Raw genomic sequence first — 20,695 nt, forward strand, 5'->3', positions numbered from 1 at the left:
CCACTGTCATCTCACAGAATCTCACTGTCATGCTCCTGAAAATAATTTGAGATGATTGGAGCTCTGTGGCATTAAGGTGTCCACCTGGAAGCAGCCATCAGAAGATGGGTACATGGTCGTCATTATGGTTTTGACATGGTCATTAACAATACGCAGGTAGCTGTGGCATTTAAACACTGCTCAGTTGATGCTAAGAGGCCCAGAGTATCAGAATCGTTATTAGTATTTCTTAATGCCTCCAGCCAAGCAAAGAATTTCATAAAGGCCCCAACTCCTTGTACGTGCAAAATAACCCCGAGTAAAAAAAAAAAAGAAGAAGAAGAAAAAGCACATATTCAGAACTCTATCCCAAATATTTTTCATTAAAACACCTCGATGAGGTATTTTGGTTTTGTGCAGCCACTCCTTCTCAGATCAAAGTGAAGAGTTTTTCTTCATTGTTTGAGCTACTTTTACAACAGGTTTTCTCAATAGACTGAAAAACAGAAACCCTAAAAGAAAACGGCCTTGTTTTACACACATCAAGAAGGAGTCAGACAACCGTCGGTTCATCCCGGTCAATTACCTCCGAGAGCTCGGGATGCTTCCTCCGTAGGATACCATAAACGTATGAGAAAAAAACAAAACAGAGAATTTATTATTTTGGTAAGAGTGAGAGAGAGAGAGCAAATCGATCAAACTTTTCTACAAAACGTTATACCACTCCGGGTCAGGAGGGGTGATATAGCACGGATGACTACGCCGGATGGGAGCGTAACCAGAAGCGTGGCAGGGACTTTCCCTTTGACCTTCATCCTGCTCCATGATCAGCCGTTAAATCTTTCCTCAATATTGCTGTAATGTAACAACAAGGTTAGTTTTTTAAGATCAGACAGGTCCCAAAACATTCCTTACACACCCCCGCAGTCACTGAATTAGCATCTGTGGCACAAATAAGCTTCAGGGACCTACTTGTTTTTTAGTAAAAGAAAACCATATAAGCATGTGCCCTGGAATCTCGGTTGTAAAAAAAAAAAAAAAAAAAAGAAGCACTGCACATTACTTTTCTTATGTTTAGTATACAGGAGTTGCTGCTCACACTCTGAGTTGCACTAATGTGTCTGTCAGATGTCCCAAGTTGAATGTCAGGCCGCACGCGCACTCACGCCGGACACCTCCTTGACCTTATTTCCACGAGCCCTTGACTCCGCTGCAAAGTGCTTACGGGGTCAGTTTCCTTTTCATCAGAATTATCTGCCGTCATTCAGACATAAGTTGAGCAATGGTTTAACCAATTTTCCATCAAAGGGATGCTGGAATTAAACAGAACATAGAATGTAAGTTAAGGAAATATAAGTCTGACTATGGAGCACATCTCCTTCAGCGTTCACAATAATGGATTGCATTTCTCTCAGTCAACTGACTGTTTAGGGAGAAAAGCAGCTAATAGTTAGTGGGCTCTGTGTTTGTGGTTGTTGTTTGTTAATCACACTAGGAGTGAACAAAAGCAGAAAAAAACCCTGTAAAGATGCAGACTGTGAAAGTCTGGTTTATACCATACATCTTACCAGCTGTAACTGGGTTTTTTTTAAGCACGTGTCAAGACTTCTGTCTCCCATTGCTGATGTGATCCTCCTTTTTTGTTCCCTATTAATGATCTACGGTAATTTGTGATATTGCCCCCATAAAATAATAAGGCTTTATTGAAATCATTGTGATACAGAGATTCAATTTCTTGTGCATGCTTTGGATAAAAAAGTAATTTTGTCAAGACTGAAAATCGTTTATCAACTGCTCCTCAGTCCAACCTGACTTTATGGTTCATACGTGTCAACTCAGGGAACTCCTGCCGTGACCTCCTCTCTGTGAGCACGCACACGCACACACGCAGAAGGAGAGAAACAAAAAGATCATTAATGCAGAGGATTGTAGCAGTTCTTGGATTTTCACTCTGTCGGATTTCAGAAGAACCGTCACATAAATTTCATTACAATTTTTTTTGCCTTTGCTTCAATGTGTCTTTAAATCCTTTCTTGTTCAAATTGTTTATTCACATAGTAAAGAAGTCCCTCGGGAACTCAATAAGTAGGAACAGCGATAGTTTAAAGACATTTTCTACAATACAGAGGATTTCATCCCCCGCAGTTTGTGAAAACTGCAGTTAAAAAACAAATCACAAATGATGGACTCTTTTCAGAGGTATGCTTCATGTACTGATTAACATACAGTTCAAAGATGTACATTAGGGTGCACACTGGTTATGTGGATTTGCTATATGAATATGCTCAAGAGTCTGAGCTAAAAACTTGAAATATATATATATGTATATTTTAAATCAGTAACATAGATGAAGTGTTTTTGGATAACAAACGAGTCACATTTTAAACACTGTTTGAATAATCAAAGAGATATTTATAAAGGGCAGGCTACAACGGACATGCTTACCGGGAGCTGTATTGTCTCTTTTGCATAAGCCACACCAGAAACGCTCTGTGTGGATAGCAAAGTCTGCACTGTGGGAGTGTCTGGACCCTCCACGCCAGGATCTGCCGCACAACCTCGCACTGGTCCCCAGGGGTTTAGCAAACTTGTAAGCCCTAGTTCAGCTCCCGAAAAATATGCTCGAGTTGTTCTTGTGTCCGACTAAAAAGAGTTGTAATGTGTTTTATTTTTAATGTTACTGCGTTGAAGTTAGCACAATTTAAATTGAAAAAATTATTACTCTCTTAAATGAATGGCATCTTGAGGGGGACTCGGTGAATGGCTTAAAAAACGAATACATTGTTTTACATCTTGTGCACTTGGGCACACTTCAATGAAACTCGAAAAGTGGGACACACAATATGGAGATGATGACTTGACATTTGTTAGGGAGGAGTGTAAGTATTGAGAGGAGGAATTCCTACTTCCCATTCATGTACTCTGCAATGTGCATTGTGTCCTTGTAACGTGTTTACTTTTTTTCTAAATAAATAGCTGTGAAAAAACCCATCAAAGTTGAGGTAAGTATTCGTCACAGTATCGTGTTTTTTTTTATTAGGGTCAAATTTCTCTTTGGGTAAAAATTAAGCCAACATCCAAGTGTCAAAGGTCGGTTCTAAAAAACAAGTAGGTCCCTGAAGCTTATTTGTGCCACAGATGCTAATTCAGTGACTGCGGGGGTGTGTAAGGAATGTTTTGGGACCTGTCTGATCTTAAAAAACTAACTTTGTTGTTACATTACAGCAATATTGAGGAAAGATTTAACGGCTGATCATGGAGCAGGATGAAGGTCAAAGGGAAAGTCCCTGCCACGCTTCCGGTTATGCTTCCATCCGGCGTAGTCATCCGTGCTATATCGCCCCTCCTGACCCGGAGTGGTATAACGTTTTGTAGAAAAGTTTGATCGATTCGCTCTCTCTCTCTCTCTCTCTCTCTCTCTCTCTCTTACCAAAAATAATAAATTCTCTGGGGGTTTTTTTCTCATACGTTTATGGTATCCTACGGAGGAAGCATCCCGAGCTCTCGGAGGTAATTGACTGGGATGAACCGACGGTTGTCTGACTCCTTCTGGATGTGCGTAAAACAAGGCCGTTTTCTTTTAGGGTTTCTGTTTTTCAGTCTATTGAGAAAACCTGTTGTAAAAGTTGCTTTAAAAAAATGAAGAAAAACTCTTCACTTTGATCTGAGAAGGAGTGGCTGCACAAAACCAAAATACCTCATCGAGGTGTTTTAATAAAAATATTTGGGATAGAGTCCTGAATATGTGCTTTTTTTTTTTTTTTAACTCGGGATTATTTTGCACGTACAAGGAGTTGGGGCCTTTATGAAATTCTTTGCTTGGCTGGAGGCATTAAGAAATACTAATACCGATTAGAGGGGTTGTTGACTCCTCCTTGATGTGCGTAAAACAAGACCGTTTTCTTTTAGAGTTTCTGTCTGTCGAGAGTTTTCTGCTAATGAGAAAACCTGTCGGAAAAGTGACTCTTAAAAAAAAGAAAAGTCTTTCCCGCACAATACCTCATCCGAGGGTGTTTTAATAAAATTATTTGGCGCTGATTTCTGAGTAGGGGCGCGTATGGAATCAGAACGATGCCACCTTGAAACGAAACCGAAAAAAATATTGAAACCGAAAAAAAATATTGTCATTGAAATAAATGTACTCAAAAATCTTGTATTGAAACCGAAAAAAAAAAATTGATAGTGAAAAACAATTAATTGAAACTGTAATTCTTTTGTTTTCGCTTACAATTTTTTTTTTTTCGGTTTCAATCCATTTTTTTTCGGTTTCAAACCATTTTTCAGTTTCTATCTGCTGGCACTGTTTTGGCATCCGGGTGCGCGCTGGGAGGGGGGCGGGGATTCCGGCCCGCATATATTTGCAGAAATTATAGGGCTTTGGAGCGTGATGTCACGGGGGTGGGCGTGGAAAGGATTTTGGCCCGATCCGCCATTTTGGGGGTCTAGCGCAAGTGAAAAGGGAGCGAAGGCACACACAACAGCCACGGTTCGTATTTGCTGTGTGGTCGGCTGCAATGTTCGATCGCACGACCGGCAAGAGAATAAGCTTGAAAATGGTTTATCTTTTCATTCTTTCCCAACCTGGAAGCAACACGAGGCAGATCATGTATCGGATGTTACCAAACGAAGGCGTCTAGCCTGGATAGCAGCTGTGAGACGAGCTGATATCCAGTTCTCTACCATCTCCAAATATCTGTTGGTGCTCCAGACATTTTCATTCCGGTAAGTTCTAAATATGTTCATATCTCTCTTTATAGCCTATTAGTTTTATTTTCGATGCGCTCTGAGCTCATAGCAAATTAGAACAAACATTGTACTGAGGGATTTTGCATAACTAACTTCTATTTATAGAGTTGCTAATTATTTGGCATTATTGCAGCAAACCAGTCTATGAAATGGATGAAACATCATGACTGAGTTCCAGCGCTACACAAGGGACCTGCTTCAAACAAACCACCATGCCAATCAGATTACTTCTTCCATGTGAGGGTGAAGAGGTGACCCTTCTGGATAAGATGGTGAAGGTTTGCTGCGTTTGGTGAACAGTGTGATAATAAAACCAGGGAAAAATGAAACCTGCTCCTGTTAAACATTCCTAAGTCTTTTGCTGTATAAATAGCGGTATTTTTTCAAAAGATACAGTAAATAAAGTAATGTTAGTAGTGGGTGATATCATGTAAACACTGTCATGATTTTATGTAAACATTTTGTCACTTGTAAATTATAAATGACTGGATTCTACACTGTAACTGATGTGATGTTCTATAAAGTGGTTTTAATAATAATAAAAAAAGAGGAAAAAATTAGTAAATTTCTTTATTCAATTTTTGAACAGTGGGACTCAGTCAGTACATATTCAGTAAATGCAAATCATTTACACGGCAGTGCACTTCAGGCATAAATCTAGACCCCTAGATAAAACATTATGGCATTATAGCAGTGACAACTCCTCCACAGTAGCAGGTGGGATTTTTCTTTTTTGAGGACGGCTCCTTTTACCTTTCAATATAGATGGTCTGTTTATGTTTTGATCAAGAGCCACTAGTGCTGACCAAGCTGCCATCTTTCTCTCTTCCCGTCTTTCAATGGCTGCTTCAATTTCAGCTTAACCCTCCAAACCGCAAGTAAGTAATCATTTTTTTGTCATCTTTCCTTGCTGTCCCACTGGACTGGACATTAGTTTAGTTTTTTTTAGCTACATCTGGTGAAGTTGTGGTAAAGTGCTGGTATTAGCCTATTTGTCGTAGCAAGCTAGCCTGAAGCTAATATTTGCTAAATTTAGGTACACCCGTGTCTCTTTAGGAGTTGGAGGCCGGTGTTTTAGGAATGGCACAAGATCTCATCAACAGGCAGTGTTGGGCAGTAACGTAATACATGCACCGGCGTTACGTATTTAAAATACAAAATATGAGTAAATGTATCCGTTACTGTTCAATAGGTGATATTGAGAACACAGTTAGTTTGTTGAAATAAATGGATTACATGGCGGTATTTTCCTTTTTCATATGTTAGGCTATGGTCTCTCTATTTTTGGTAATTCCACGCCGGTGGAAACCCAAACAAAACACGCAATAAGAGCCTCTAAAAATTATTATACAAAAATGATTTAATATGAAGGCAATAGCAGAGTGTTACAGGCATCGCCCTAAACAATGTAGCCTCATGGGCAGTGTAGTCCGTGCTGCAGGGAGAACGGACTGCCATACCCGTTATGTGTCTGTGAGCGAGGGAGGGAGAAAAAGGAAAAGTACGAGCTGTCACCGAGCAGAAACGGGAGCTGGAAGCATGTAAATATAATAATAACCACTGCAGCCAAAAAGAGTGCCTGATGAGCCCAGCTGTAAGAAAGCTATTAAGACTGGACTGTACACTGTGTTCCTGTTTTCCTCCGAAACAATAAGCAGCCTGTCAACGCCTCTCTCTGTCTCTCGCTAGCAAAGTTGACCCAGACAACAAAGTAAAGCTAGTTTTCAGCTACGAGCCCGACATGATGTATTAGCCAGAGGTCCCTTTACTACGGTTCGGAGCCGCTGACCTGTTTTATATATGCGCTGAATAGTTTTCTACACGAGATCGCTGCAAAAAGTGCAGCCTTACCTAATGTCCACCTACTGTTACTCATTTATATTAAGATTTTAACATCTAGTTGGTATTGGTATGGCGAGTAGCCTTCAGTAAGAGTAATAAATCACACAGCAATAGTACATTCATGTAGTTGTAAAGTATTCAGAATACATTACTTCTATAATCTTTGGTGGAATACATTTTAAAATTAACCTTCCCAACACTGTCAACAGGTTAGCACCTCATACCACAGTGCACCAAAAGCAGTCTCATGAGCGCTGGGAAGGACAAGCCCAGAGCCCAAAACAGACAGTGCAGGAGATGACAAGGTTAGTAATTGTATGGTGAAAATTATACTTCTAGTTATCTTGATTGGCAAAAGAAAAGTAAATACAAAATCTGCTTCTCACATATAGGGCATTTCCAAGATTTTCTTTTTCAAAACTAATTCAATTTCTTTCATTACAGCTGTCCTGTGCCAGATATTCTGTTGCCCCACAGTGAGAGGCATCATTTCAGAAACACCAGGAAGACTGAAACTCATCGCCGGGATCAAGCAGGGCTCGTGATCTTCACCAGCAGCTCCCTCACAAGAAGGATAAACCCAGCATTTCATGAACACTGATGGAGACCTTTGCTTTGTGTAATGTTAGAAGTACTCAGATAATCCTCAGAGGCTCTGGACTTTTACATAATATCATAGCTTTAAGTCCTGTAGAAAGTTAAATATATGTTGTGCTCTCTGGTTACTCTGGTATGAATGACTCTGAACTACTTTATGATAAATAACACTATTGTCAAAAAACAGTGAAAGAATTCCAGATCAAGTTTTTAGTTCAAATACAAGTAACAACCTTTGACTTTAATCAGGTTTTATTTAATTGTGTCAGAGAAAACATCATGTGCCCTTCATGTAGCTGAGTACATTCAGTGTTTAAAAGAGAAGTTGTGCAGGTCTGAGATCAGCAGTTTTCTGAAACACCAAACTGAGGTCCTGTTAATGCTGATGTATAGTGACACAGTTACATGAGTGATTAATCCTTTTGACTTTTTGTCTTTAAATTTATCAATAAAACAGCTGCAGCTTTCACTGACAGCACATGTGGTACTTTAACCTTTGTACTGTTTTCTTCAGTTAATTTTGGAGTTACTACAAAGATTGAAGATATAAGATGATCTGTCTGCTGTCACTGGGTGGTGCTGAGGTCTGAATCTGAGGACGGCTCCTGTAATCACAAACAGAACAGAATCATCACAAACTGAAATATAAAGATTATCTCTCAAATCTGAAATAGAGCTGATCCTTCTGTCCTCACACACTCGGGATCTGAAGTTGTTCAGTCCTACAGTTCTGCCAACAGCTGTTTATTTTTTATTTGTTTTAAAGGCCTTATATACTAACACATTTTCTAATATCATGTTTACCTTTGAGTTGTTGATGCTTTATAAATGGACATCTGCAAAGATGAGACGATGGAGCAGGTTTCAGTCAAGGTTCAGTCTGCTGCTGCATCCTGGTCACAACATACAGAGGTGTTATCAGCTCAGTATTGAACAAGAAATATTAATGTTTCAAATTATTTGTCCTAAAGGATGCAAGCTGTACAGAGTACTGCACATGTGACTTTGTGAACATAATTCATTAAAAATAATTAGGACAGTTTTTTAACCTGAATATTTGTAACAAGCTGAGTAAAAAAAAAAATGCTAAAAAAATAATCAGAGGAAAAATGTAACATTTTAACTTAAGCTGACAAGCGGAAGTAGTTGGTTTCAGTACATAAGTATCGGGCTTTGCTATTTAATTCGTAGCTATTGACTAATGAGGGGTTACTGAAGTTCCAGGTTTTTAAAAGTTGGCGTTAATGTCGTTCCACATGTGGAAAGCGACAGAAAACATGCTGCTGTTTGCACATATTTAATAATCAGCTCTGCACAGGAGCAGAAGCAGAGTCCAGCCTGTTGCTCTTACAGTATAATACTCATATAAAAGTACAGTAACCGTGGTTAGTCACTAAGCAGCCTGGTGCGTTTCTCTTGATTTCTTTAGTCAGGGTAAATTCATTCACCTGCACGGGTTAGCTAAACGAACTTTACAAAACAAGTTTCCCCAACAGCCGAGTGCTCATCTTAGCTAGCTAGGTCCTTAGCTAGCTAGCTAGGTAGCTAGCTAAGGACCTAAATTACGGATTAGTTTACAAACACATTTAACTTACCAAAAATAGTGCGGTGGGGTCTCAGGTCGTCCTGTACGGTAGTCCAATTTACTGAAGAAGAATTTACCTCAGGCTGTCACTTTAAAATAGTCGGTAATGTAAACGCTGGACCTCTCAGCATCTGCCATTCCCGAACAGACACGTGCAAGTTTGTCCGTGACCGCAGCCGCGTCGTCAGTGTTTTCTCCAGTCATTGGTCAGCATTATAATATATGCAAATACATGCGGGTCGGAATCCCCGCCCCCCCAGCGCGCCCCCGGACGCCAAAACAGTGCCAGCAGAGTGAAACTGAAAAATGAATTGAAACCGAAAAATGGTTTGAAACCGAAAAATGGTTTGAAACCGAAAAAAATGGATTGAAACCGAAAAAAAATGGATTGAAACCGAAAAATGGTTTGAAACCGAAAAAAAATGGATTGAAACTGAAAAAAAAAATTGTAAGCGAAAACAAAAAAATTACAGTTTCAATTAATTGGTTTTCACTATCAAATTTTTTTTTCGGTTTCAATACAAGATTTTTCAGTACATTTATTTCAGTTACAATATTTTTTTTCGGTTTCAATATTTTTTTCGGTTTCGTTTCAAGGTGGCATCGTTCTGATCCCATAGGCGCGGTGCTTTTTTCACTAAGGGTTATTTATCAGGGTTCGTACGGGTGCTTGAAATCCTTGAAAATGCTTGAATTTTAATGTTGTATTTTCAAGGTTTGAAAAGTGCTTGAATTTCAGATGTGGTGCTTAAAAGTGCTTGAAAGTGTAACTGTATTTCATTCACCACAAATAAGTATCTGATTGAATAGTTTTCTTATCAGATATAAAAATAAAATGAGTCGCAAAATGTAAAAGCAAAATTTCCCCGCCTGGGCTGCCTTGCGCCGCTGTTTCAACGTGTGACCCCGCCCCTCCTTCGGACAGTCGGGGATGAGTGCGCTAACATACCTGTAGGTTGCTGATTTAATGAGCGTTTGATGGAAAAAGACAGTCGCATGATAGGTGAGTCCTAGTAAATAATTTTCCAGTACGTGTACGTTACACATACTATTTTTTAAAATTATGATTATTTTGCTAGCTATCAAACTCGCTGGAGCAATGACTGAAATGCACTAAGTGTGATGAAGTATGGCAGCGATATTATGGAATATGTTGTGAACTTAGCTAACATTACTTAGCAGTAATATGAGTTACTTTGCTCGAGTGAAAGCTTTAAACATTAGCCCGATACATAACTAGCCAACTTAAGGCTTTGGGGTCAACGGACCCAGAGTCTCCATTTCAACTTGGGTCGAACGTGCGGACTTCAAACTATACACCAGTTTTTAAATTGTGTTGATAGGCCACGTAAAACCGATGGTTTTTTTTCTGAATACAACAGCGGCGTGTACTCCGGGAAGAAACGGTAAAAAAACTGACTGTTCTAAGGAGAGCGCTAGCAAACACTCTTTGCTTGTGAGTGAAAAAAGAGAAAGTAAAAACACTCCTTCTCTATTGGTGGAAAAATGTACCATGTCGACCAATCAAAAAATGATACGGCAACATGTGACATTTGGTTTTTTTGGGAAGAGGCGGAAGTTTTTAGAGTGAGAGAGAGCGAGTGAGCGAAAGAGAGAGAGTTTTGATACGTGAGAGATTTGTGACGTTTACCGTGTTTGGAGTCTCAAGTTAGTGTGTTGTCTTGTGTAGTTAGTGTGTAGTGTAGTCGTTGTTTTGTTTTGTGTGTCAGTTCCGAATGTCACAGTTGCTGCAAAAAAGCCACCAAAGGCAGATTGCAGTGTAAACGCTGAGTGACACACCTGCTGTCAGACCTGCAGGTTTACCCCTGTGCTGTTCTCATCTGTGTTATAGTGGACACAAACTATTTTTTGGAGTTGCATAAATAATTTGTGTGCCTTCTTCTTTGATGCAGAACACCTGATTTTCCTGTAAATAGTTTTAAATGGTTATATAAAAAACATCTGAGCCTTGGCTGCATTTTTAGGTAAATAGTACCATATTACTTTGTTTGCAAAACTTGTGCATATTTTTTAAAAATGTACAATTTCTATTTGTATTTCAAGTTATGAAAATGATTCGTTAAACATGCTTGTGGTTTTTACAGTCAAAAATATCACTTTCTACTCGCATTTTAAATTTTGTCTGAATTTAGATAAATTGTGCTGATACAGTATGTCAAAATAAGAGAATAACAGATTGGCAAGATAAAGTTTTTAAAGGTAAAATATAGAGGCCAAATCAAAAGTAGTCAAAAACGGCCAATTATACCCTGGACCCCAGAGGGTTAAAGGCTAAAAGCAAAGTTGTCACCAAGTACTGTTTATATTTGTGTGTATTGCTGCAGCTTTTTTAGCTTGGTGCCTTGGTCCCTCAATGGTAATATGAGGGACTGATCCATATGGTCACAAAGAATAGCCACTTGTTTCTGTGCGACCAAAGTTCCCGGCTTTCATTCAAAATGTGTTTATGGTCAGCACCTACACATGAAACTACTTTAACATTATAAATGTCTTCAAGCTCACACTGAGACAGTACACACATGTATGTGTATTTGTATATGAATATTTCATACCTGAAGCAATTTTGATAGGAAATTGCTTAATTTTAGAAATGTTTTTGCTATTTTTTGCTCTATAAAATAGTTTTCTTTTAGAATCACCCATCTTAGCAGTAGGATTTACATGAAAAGAGAAACAAATTAAGGTTGAGTGAAAATGTACATTTTTTGCACTCTCTGGTCAACTGACTCAGTGAATCAAATGACTCAAAAAACCCCGATTCACTTTGGTGAGTGACTCATTAAAACTCGATTCAGTAAAAAGAATCAAATTTACCATCACTATCCCTCTGTGTATTTAAGCCCTGTCTTTTCCTTTGTCTGTGTCGTGATCTCCATTATCCCATGCTTTGTGTTTTGCCTGTCAGCCTGTTTGGTTTTTGTAGTTTTGAGTTTAGTTTTTTGGTTATGTTTGCAATAAATCTCAGTTTGAGTTCACATTTGCCTCCATAGGTCTGGACTTTGGGTCCTGCTATCCTGCCTGCACACAGCCTACATGACAGAAAGTAAGTGAATACAGGAGATCTCTGGGGTGCAGTACTAATGTCATCTGCCAAAGAGTAATTCCCTGGTCAACCATAAGCCATGATTTAAGTATAAATCATTGACTTTTAAATGAATGACGACAGATGGGATGTACCACTGTGAGAGGGGTGCAGTGATTAGCGGAATTTAGGTGGAAAATAAATTTTTCTGGGGGACACTTCTTTGGGTGATTGGTGGAGAGGTTAAAGTAAATTTCTAGTTGAAGTATTCTTGCCATGTCACACACATTAGACACATATTTAAATTACTTAAAATAAATAGATAAAATGAAGTCTTCACTTATGCACTTGAGACCGACAGAAGCCAGTTTTGACTGTTTGTCAGTGTTCCTTGCACTCTCTGTGGGCCTTGATCTGATCCAGCTGTGGTACCAGAAAGCTGGTTTTCTTGCCTGCCTTTAACTAGTAGGGCAGGGGTAGGCAACTCCAGGCCTCGAGTGCCGGTGTCCTGCAGGTTTTAGATCTCACCCTGGGTTTACACACCTGAATCAAATGATTAGTTCATTACCAGGCCTCTGGAGAACTTCAAGAAATGCTGAGGAGTCATTTAGCCCTTTAAATCAGCTGTGATGGATCATGGACACATCTAAAACCTCCAGGACACCGGCACCGGATAACAGAGAGCAATAACAGAGAAAGAAAACACTGGAGTGAATACACTAAATATCTATGCGTGGAGAGAGGAGTGGAAACCCATGATGTTGCACAACTTGACCCGACTTGAGGGATAGGCAATCGCAGAAGAATCAGCTAGAACAGAGAAGGTTAAAAGTTGCATGGAGATAAATAATCTGTGCTCTCTACGGAGTAATGTAGGAAAGTAATCTTGTATCAGTGGTTCAGGCTGTTGCTGGTGGTGTACTGGTGTGGGGGACGACAAAGATTCTGATACTCTGGGCCTCTTAGCATCAACTGAGCAGTGTTTAAATGCCACAGCTACCTGCGTATTGTTGATGACCATGTCAAAACCATAATGACAACCATGTACCCATCTTCTGATGGCTGCTTCCAGGTGGACACCTTAATGCCACAGAGCTCCAATCATCTCAAATTATTTTCATGAGCATGACAGTGAGATTCTGTGAGATGACAGTGGCTGACAAATCTGCAGTAACTGTGTGACGCTGTCGTGTCAATATGGGCCAAAGTTTTTAAGGAATGTTTCCAGCACTTTATTGAGTCTATGCTATGAACAATTGAGGCACTTCTGAATGCAAAAAGGGGGTCCAACCTGGTTCTGCTAATGTGCAAGGTGAGTGTATTTATGCATATACACATTAACTACAAGTAAACAGCACAATAACTAACGACACCAACAATCATAAACCAGTGCAGGAAAGCGGGGATGAGGGTGGTTGCCTCTAAGCAGGCTTGTGCTGGTGTATTTCTGTGCTTACACTCGAGTGTATAGCATCTGTGAAGGTGTACGTGCAAATACATGACCAGTATATGAGGGTATACAATCTTATTCATCTTATCTTGTTCATCTTACTAATTCTATCTTTAATAATACATACGCTTCTATGAATTCTGGAGTTCTGTTTGATATGTGTTAGAGAACTTGGATGCTTAATGCTTAAAGCCACGACTGAATAAAAGGTTTACGCAGGGGTGACTCCCACAGTTTAGCCTTTCGACATTTTTTAAAATCAGTGGATTGTTTATCATAGAATTAATATTTTCTGAATTCTGTTTTGTTTTGTTTTGTTTTTTAGTGCAAAAGTCATAAATAAAATTAAACAGCTACAAAACTCATTAAAAACACCAGACATCTTGTCTTATGATCGTGGTTTTTTTTTTTTATTATCATGTTATTTGATCCATAACAACAACAAATAAAAAGGAGAATTATAAATTCTCTTGAATTTCAGGCACTTTCACTTTCCACTTTATTTTTCCTTCCCAGGATTTTCTTCTTCTTTCTCTAAACTCTGAGCCTTTAGTTGCTCTTTGGCGTGATGAGGTGCACATTTTCAAGAAATTTATCTAGTCCCCAATTTCGTTTGTCCATGAGAGCGTCCTCTGACTGCAGCAACTCTATATCACAGCTGCTCCCTGAATTTAAAGAAAGTAAAACAAAATAATACACAATTAAAAACTTTTCTAATTATCCTTCAAGACCCCATATTTTATACAGTTATACACAAATCTGTCAGTTATCACTTGTATTTTGGTTAATATATAAAATGCTCAGCCATAATTATTTTTCATAGTACTCACCAAACAGACTATGCACTTGCTCATCAGGCACGAAAAAGGGAGGCCCTAAGAGATAAACAGATTTTAAAATATGGTATTTTATGTTTATTCTCTCTCTCTCTCTCTCACTCTCTCTCTCTCTCTCTCTCTCTCTCTCTCTCTCTCTCTCACACACACACACACACACACACACACACACACTATAGAAATGATATATATATACCTTGATATAAATCAGGATTGTACAGTAAAGTGTCCAGGAGGTATCTGCAGTCATTCGCCATCAAAGAAATAATGAGAGCTGCATACCTACAAAATAAAAGAATAGCATTGGCATGGGACATCGTGTATGGATACATTATATAATACAGTATCAAACTGTGTAAAACATAATGTTTTGGAGTTTACTTAGTTTGAAATAAATGTCATTCTAAGGGTTTAAAATGAGGGTCTTGATCTCATCTTACTTTTCTCTGTCTCCTGGGTTGATGGCCACGAGAGAGCCCCTGTCCCAAATTGCTCCAAACTGACCCTCGATGGAACTGTGAAGTTAGAAAGGAACTCAATTAACAGTAATTTTAATTATTTTATTTTAAAAAGCATAAAACAATATGTAGTTTACTCACTTGGAGAAGTTGTACAGGTTACACTGATACAGGGAGATGTTTTTCTCTGAGTTCTAAAAACCAAAGACAGCACGGATGAACAACTTGTGTCTGTTTTAAAGTAAGCAATATAACTTTCTTGTAGCTTGCAGCCATTCTGCCCAAAATCTCACTGAGATCAAAACGGTTTTCAGAAGAAAGAGCTGCTCACATGCACATAATAAACTCAGGCATCACCATGAAAAACTATATTCAGCGTAAAGACACTGAATTGCTGAGAAGCAATAACACTGACTACCTCAGCTTAGATCATTTAGTGGTTGTGTTTGCACACATGAAGTTCACCAACCTTGTAAACCTTTGCTCCAGGTATAGCAGGCACAGGCTCCTCAGTGTATGTCATGTTGTTCTCCTCAAAAAACTGACGAATAGCCTTTTCAGAAATCTCCACTCCAACCACTGAATGGCCCATGTCTGCTAGCCTGAGAATGACGAAAAAACAAAAGGTTAGCAAAGATGACAACTGACACTAATATTGATCAACTTAATTTAATTTAGTAAGATGTTTTCATACCACTTCATATCTACTGCTTTCCCACACAGAGGGAAGAAGAAGTTAACTCCTGTTCGTCCATTGAGAACTTTATCAATGTTTTTCTTCAGCATCCTGTTAAAAAACAGTATTAACAGCAAAATACACATTCCTACTGCAATCTCATGTTGAGGTGATGTCTGGATCAGCCGAATTGATGGTACTTGTCTTAAAAATAGATCATCTAAGCTCACTTTCTAAAGCTTTTAACAGGACACAGCTTTAGGTGGTGATGCACCTTTATAGTTGATGTAATCTTCACAAGTCTTACATGCATTTGGGTTACTTTAGCACCTTTACTCCACTGAACTACATAAAAAGTGGGGTCATTACTTGTGCACTTCAGGCTGATGGAAGCTGATTTTGTTCTGTTGCCAGTGTTCCTCCCATTCACCGAGGGCCATGACCCGATCTGCCTGCTGTCCCAGCATGCTGGTTATGTTTGCCTGACGATCAGTTCTCCCCCGAGTTCTGCCTGCAAGGTGAAGCGTTCGTTGAGCTCTTGGTGGGCTGTCTCTCAGTGTAAAAAGTGCGAGAAGGAATGCTTTGCCTGGGAGAATAAAACGAGGTTTTGAAAATAAAGATCAAGCGGGTTTTATTTCTGGTTTTGGAGGAGCCTGATGATGCATTCATGGTACGTTAGAAAAATGTTACTCAGCATTCTGAGTAACAGTATCTCGAGTTCTTAAATCATTGCTCAAGATTAAGCAAAGGAATACAACAAAAGAAGATAATGTGAATGTTGTGTGTGATTAGAACTCTTGGCTAATTTGATGGTACCTTTTATGCAGATGTATCTGGGTACGCAGGTTTTTTTTCATAAAGGCTCGTCTCGTAAAAAATTAGATATTATTTTCAGACTACAGTAAACATTACACTCTTTTTTTCATATGAGAATATACATTTTACCTCCTTGTATTTTGAAATTTTATTATTCTCATTTTTAATTAAATAACCTTATGTTAAAATGCTATATAAGCTCTATCTTGAGTTATGAGTTATATGCATACCAGAATTTGCTTTTCAAATTGCCCATGTATTCCTTTGCGATATAAATAATGCACTATTTCCATCATGGACCCCTCTGTTTCTTTCTCTTTTCTGTAAACGCTTGCTGCAATCACGATTCAAACAGTGGCAGCTGTCACTAATTCTCAGAAAGTCTCTGGACTGTTGCACAGTGATTAGTCTCGCTTGCCCAGCCTGCCTATCTCCACGCTTGGGTTGGTACGGCTCCAGTGATACGATGTTGTCAGCAAGACAATAAGAATTCATAATAATAATAATGGATTGGATTTATATAGCGCTTTTCAAAGCACCCAAAGCGTTCTACAATTCCACTATTCATTCACTCTCGCATTCACACACTGGTGGAGGCAGCTACAGTTGTAGCCACAGCTGCCCTGGCCTGGGGCAGACTGACAGAAGCAAGGCTGCCCCTCTGGCCAACACCAGTAGGCGGTAGGTGAAGTGTCTTGCCCAAGGACACAACGACCAGGGCAGAGAGCCCGGGGATCAAACCGGCGACCTTTCGGTTACAGATGCGCTTCCCAACCCCATGAGCCACGTTTGTCCATCTCCCTTAAATAAACAGGCAGCCTTAATAAACATTGTTTATTTTTATTTTACTAGTATTTTCTTTAAATGTGTCAAATATATATTTTCTCATCTAAATGTCCACTGAGCTGTGAGCCAGGGGCGGTAATGTAGTACTCTACATATAGCTTTTTGGCTAACTGTGACTGCTCTGGCTTTAGCTGATTACTTACCAGTGGGATCAAATACTCTTTGGTCGGGCTTTTTAACCTTGCATGCATTGTAAATACTCTCTAAAGGCACATGTGTATATGTAATCCTGTGCGGATCATCCATTCTCATCCCGTCTCCAGCTACATGAACGCTTTTCACAAACAATTCTTTTTCTCTTTGTCTAAGTGCTCTTCTTTATCCACTTGTGGTGGGGGTAAGGCAAACAGAACCAGCATGCTTGGCCAGCAGGCAGATCGGGTCATGGCCCTCGGTGAATGGGAAGAATACTGGAAACGGAACGAAATTGGTTTCCATCAGCCCCAAGTGCACAAGTAAAGACCCCACTTTTATCTACCTCAGTGGCGTAAGAAAGTAAAAACTGTGTCCCGAAAAACTTTCAGAAAACTAGTCCAAACAAGTTGGACCCCAACCCAGCAGAGATTAAGGCCTCATTTTAAACTCTGGTAATGACATTTATTTCAAAATAAAAGAACTTCAATTTCTAAAATGTAAATATTATGAATGGGTATACATTGTTTGATAATGTGTTATATAATGTATCCATACATGGATATTCATTGCCATGTTATTCTTTTATTTTGCAGGTATGCAGCTCTCATTATTTCTCTGATGGCCAAAGACTGCAGATACCTCCTGGAGACTCTTCTGTACAATCCTGATTTATATGAAGGTACATTATAACCTTATGTCTGCACGTTAAAGAAAGGTACAGACTGTGATGCTGATGCTCCCAACAATCAGAAAAGGAAGGCAAGCTTATTGATACAGTTTGAGGTCAGCTGGAGCTATTTGGTTCAATTTTGTTTTTTGGAAAAAGGCAGAAATAAAGGAGCAGGCTTGGAGAAAACTGAGTGAATATTGAAGGACCTGCTGGCAGGTTATGGAAATGTGTTACTGTAGCTTGATTCCAACTATTTGCAGTCTTCCAATTGGCTGCAAATATTTGTGTTTAAACAAGTAATGTGAGGTGAAACCTTATGCTTTGCTTTGCATTTGGTGTGAAAGGTCGATTAGAGAGGTTTAAAGTTATTTTTGAATCTGTTCATCTCTTAGGTCCTCCTTTTTTTGTACCTGATGAGCAGTTACACAGTCTGTTTGGTGAGTACTATGAAAAATAATTATGGCTGAGCAGTTTTGCACACAATCATACAACCACTGCCTAGAAATTAACCAAAATACAAAATAGATATGTGCAGAATTTGTTAAATTTGTGGGTTTAAATTTCAGGAAGCAGCTGTGACATAGAGTTGCTGCAGTCAGTGGATGCCATGACAGACCTACAGCGACAGTGGTGGCTGGATAAATGTACTCAAAATGCGTACCTCATCACTCCGAAGAGCAGCTAAAGACTAGGATCCCAGTTTAAAGAGCTTAAGAAAGCCGATCCTGGTGAAGGAAATCCTAGGGAGAAAAGTCAAGTGCTAAATGAGTTTTTTTCAGTTCCTGAAAGCTTTTAAAAATAATACTTTTAAAATAGAACAAAATGTTTATAATACCTCAGTTATTATACACTTTAAATAAGTTAATAAATTACTTATAAAACATTTACAAAATGTGTGAGGGGTTTCTTTTTACAAGTTTGATAGCTGTTTTTGTTGTATTTTGTTATTAATTGCATTCTTTTAGGACATACTAAAAATAAAACCATATATAGAATTTAGGGGCCTTTAATGTTATGACAACCAATCAAGTGGTTTTAGAATACAGTGATACAGATCTGGTGTTTTGCCACAAGTCAAAAGGTTAAATCCTTTTTAATATAACTGATTTGAAAAGAAAAGGTGAGTGAAGAAGAAACTCTCAGTGCATTGTGAGAGGTCCCCAGCAGCTTAAGTCTATTGCAGTGAAACGAACGGAGGGTTCAAGCTCACCTGATCCAGCTCTTCTACAAGCTGAAAAAAAAAATTAAAAAAAGGGGAAGTTTTTAACTCGAATGTTAAAAGTACAGAGAGTGAATGTCTCCCAAATCCAAACTGGGAGCTAGTTCCACAGAGGAGGGGCCTTCTTCTATGGAACCATAAAAAAAGAAGAAAGACATTTGCTTTTTGTTATGCACTGTATGATTAATACTTCCAGATTTGTAAGCAAAGGTGTTCTTGGAAATAATGTCCCCATCTGATAAGAACATATTTACCCTCAAACCGCAGCTGGTTTTTGGCTACACAGCGTCACTGTTTTGGTGTTATTTGCCTCACTGGTTTGTTTTATGAATCATACACAACAACATAAAGGATGTGAATGTGGGACTAATAAAGGGTAACTTACATTGTGAAACTTTTCCATATTTTCTGGGTGAATAAATTGCTTCTAGCCGTAATATCAATATATTTCCAAGTTTATTTACATCACTAAAAAAGAAAAATCGGATTATTTACCTTAAAAAGCTTCTCATTTTATGCAAGTCATTTGGCAAGTTTCAGACATCACAGTTTGGTTTCTCACGTGACAAAAGAGAAATTCTTTGTCTCAAGAAGTTGGACCAGTTATCAAAGGCATGTGAGCTAGAAGCTTTGACTATCTTTTCTTGCAGTGGATTTGCACAATAGAAGATGCAAATCTGCTATTGCATCTTCTACCCTAATCTGCTCTGACTAACTACTGATTCTTTTGTGTGTGATCACTCACCCTTAGATAACTGCAGCTAGGTCTGGTTTTGTAACATCATGTGTTCTCAGCCCTGTCTCCAGATATGAATGTTAAAGTTTCTCGCTAAAGTTCTCATTATATCATTGGTCTTAGTTCAAACTGCCTTTTGTAAGCAAAGAGGGGTCATAGGAATGACTGTAGCCATGTCGGTATGCTTTGCCCCACCTGGAGCCTCATTTATCAGACGGACTACTGATGAATTTTGATAGCATACACGAGAAATAGACAACTTTGCATGAACTTTCCTAACAATATGACAGGAATTATCAGCTAAAGATATGAGAAAATGCTTGCCAGTCATGTCATATCATAAAGAAATAACCACAAGTAATAACCGCTGCTGTTCGTGCTTTGCTGAAAGGCATTAAACACTTTCTCAGACCTGAAATGACCTTTTTTATTCATATACACATACATAAAATTGTTTTTTGGGGGTTTTACCCCCTCTCAGTACAATGGTTTTTCTCAATAAACCCTTATTTAACCTGATACTATAATATATGAGGTGAAATACCAAAACACGTGCAATCAGAATATGCATAAGCAAAATTTACTTAATGCTAAATTCTGTAAATCAACCAGGAACAAAACATTAGGAGAGATTTTAATCTTAAATTCAAGTAGCTGTGATACATACATCAGTGGATGACCCAACAAAAAGCAAGACTGAAGTTGGACTTCCTGGACACTCCAAAGAGTGATTCAAGCTTATGAGATTCGAGTGCTCAGGAAAGCAGATACTGGGTAAACACACAAGCGCTTAGCCAGAAAAAAGAATTAAAATAGAAAATGGATATTCCAGAATGATTACAAAACACTCCACATATCCTTCTCTCTCTCTCTCTCTCTTTTTTTTTACTTTTTGCACTATATACTATAGTACACACATTAATGCTTGACTTTTGAAAGATGAACTTGTATGTTCATTTTAAATATGTTTTGACCCCTTTTTGCAATAAAACTGCAATAAACTGGGACTATGGGGGGGGGGGGGGGGGGGGGGGTTAATGGGGGCAATGTGGTTTATTTTG

General features: G+C 38.7%; 2 protein-coding genes across 2 annotated transcripts; one reads left to right on the plus strand and one right to left on the minus strand.

Moving 5' to 3' along the window:
• Nucleotides 1-13,636: 13,636 nt before the first annotated feature.
• Nucleotides 13,637-15,699, minus strand: LOC148096704 (putative thiopurine S-methyltransferase). Its single transcript, XM_087834985.1, has 8 exons — nucleotides 15,582-15,699; nucleotides 15,231-15,323; nucleotides 15,006-15,138; nucleotides 14,678-14,730; nucleotides 14,519-14,593; nucleotides 14,275-14,360; nucleotides 14,073-14,117; nucleotides 13,637-13,907 (listed from the first exon to the last, which is right to left on the minus strand). Exons 1-8 carry the CDS (start codon nucleotides 15,677-15,679, stop codon nucleotides 13,792-13,794), a joined length of 699 nt encoding a protein of 232 aa, XP_087691111.1. The 5' UTR covers nucleotides 15,680-15,699; the 3' UTR covers nucleotides 13,637-13,791.
• A 1,532-nt stretch (nucleotides 15,700-17,231) lies between these two features.
• Nucleotides 17,232-18,364, plus strand: LOC102797839 (putative thiopurine S-methyltransferase). The gene is made up of 3 exons (XM_087835496.1): nucleotides 17,232-17,329; nucleotides 17,603-17,688; nucleotides 18,246-18,364. The coding sequence occupies exons 1-3, from the start codon at nucleotides 17,232-17,234 to the stop codon at nucleotides 18,362-18,364; spliced, it is 303 nt and encodes a 100-aa protein (XP_087691622.1).
• The last annotated feature ends 2,331 nt before the right edge of the window (nucleotides 18,365-20,695 follow it).

This window comes from Neolamprologus brichardi, chromosome 22, assembly GCF_056152115.1.
Source record: "Neolamprologus brichardi isolate AB-2024 chromosome 22, ASM5615211v1, whole genome shotgun sequence".
NCBI classification, from domain to species: domain Eukaryota; kingdom Metazoa; phylum Chordata; class Actinopteri; order Cichliformes; family Cichlidae; genus Neolamprologus; species Neolamprologus brichardi.

What these genes read in the sequence shown, in the direction of transcription:
- LOC148096704 (XM_087834985.1), bottom strand. Translation starts at nt 15,679, where the DNA reads ATGCTGGGACAGCAGGCAGATCGGGTCATGGCCCTCGGTGAATGGGAG. An exon ending in CATCAGCCTGAAGTGCACAA is followed by an intron (nt 15,324 to 15,581) that starts GTAATGACCCCA and finishes GTTTTTTAACAG; the next exon opens with GATGCTGAAGAAAAACATTG. An exon ending in CTGGAGCAAAGGTTTACAAG is followed by an intron (nt 14,731 to 15,005) that starts GTTGGTGAACTT and finishes TTTGGTTTTTAG; the next exon opens with AACTCAGAGAAAAACATCTC.
- LOC102797839 (XM_087835496.1), top strand. Translation starts at nt 17,232, where the DNA reads ATGCTTGGCCAGCAGGCAGATCGGGTCATGGCCCTCGGTGAATGGGAA. An exon ending in CATCAGCCCCAAGTGCACAA is followed by an intron (nt 17,330 to 17,602) that starts GTAAAGACCCCA and finishes TTTATTTTGCAG; the next exon opens with GTATGCAGCTCTCATTATTT. An exon ending in CAATCCTGATTTATATGAAG is followed by an intron (nt 17,689 to 18,245) that starts GTACATTATAAC and finishes TTTAAATTTCAG; the next exon opens with GAAGCAGCTGTGACATAGAG.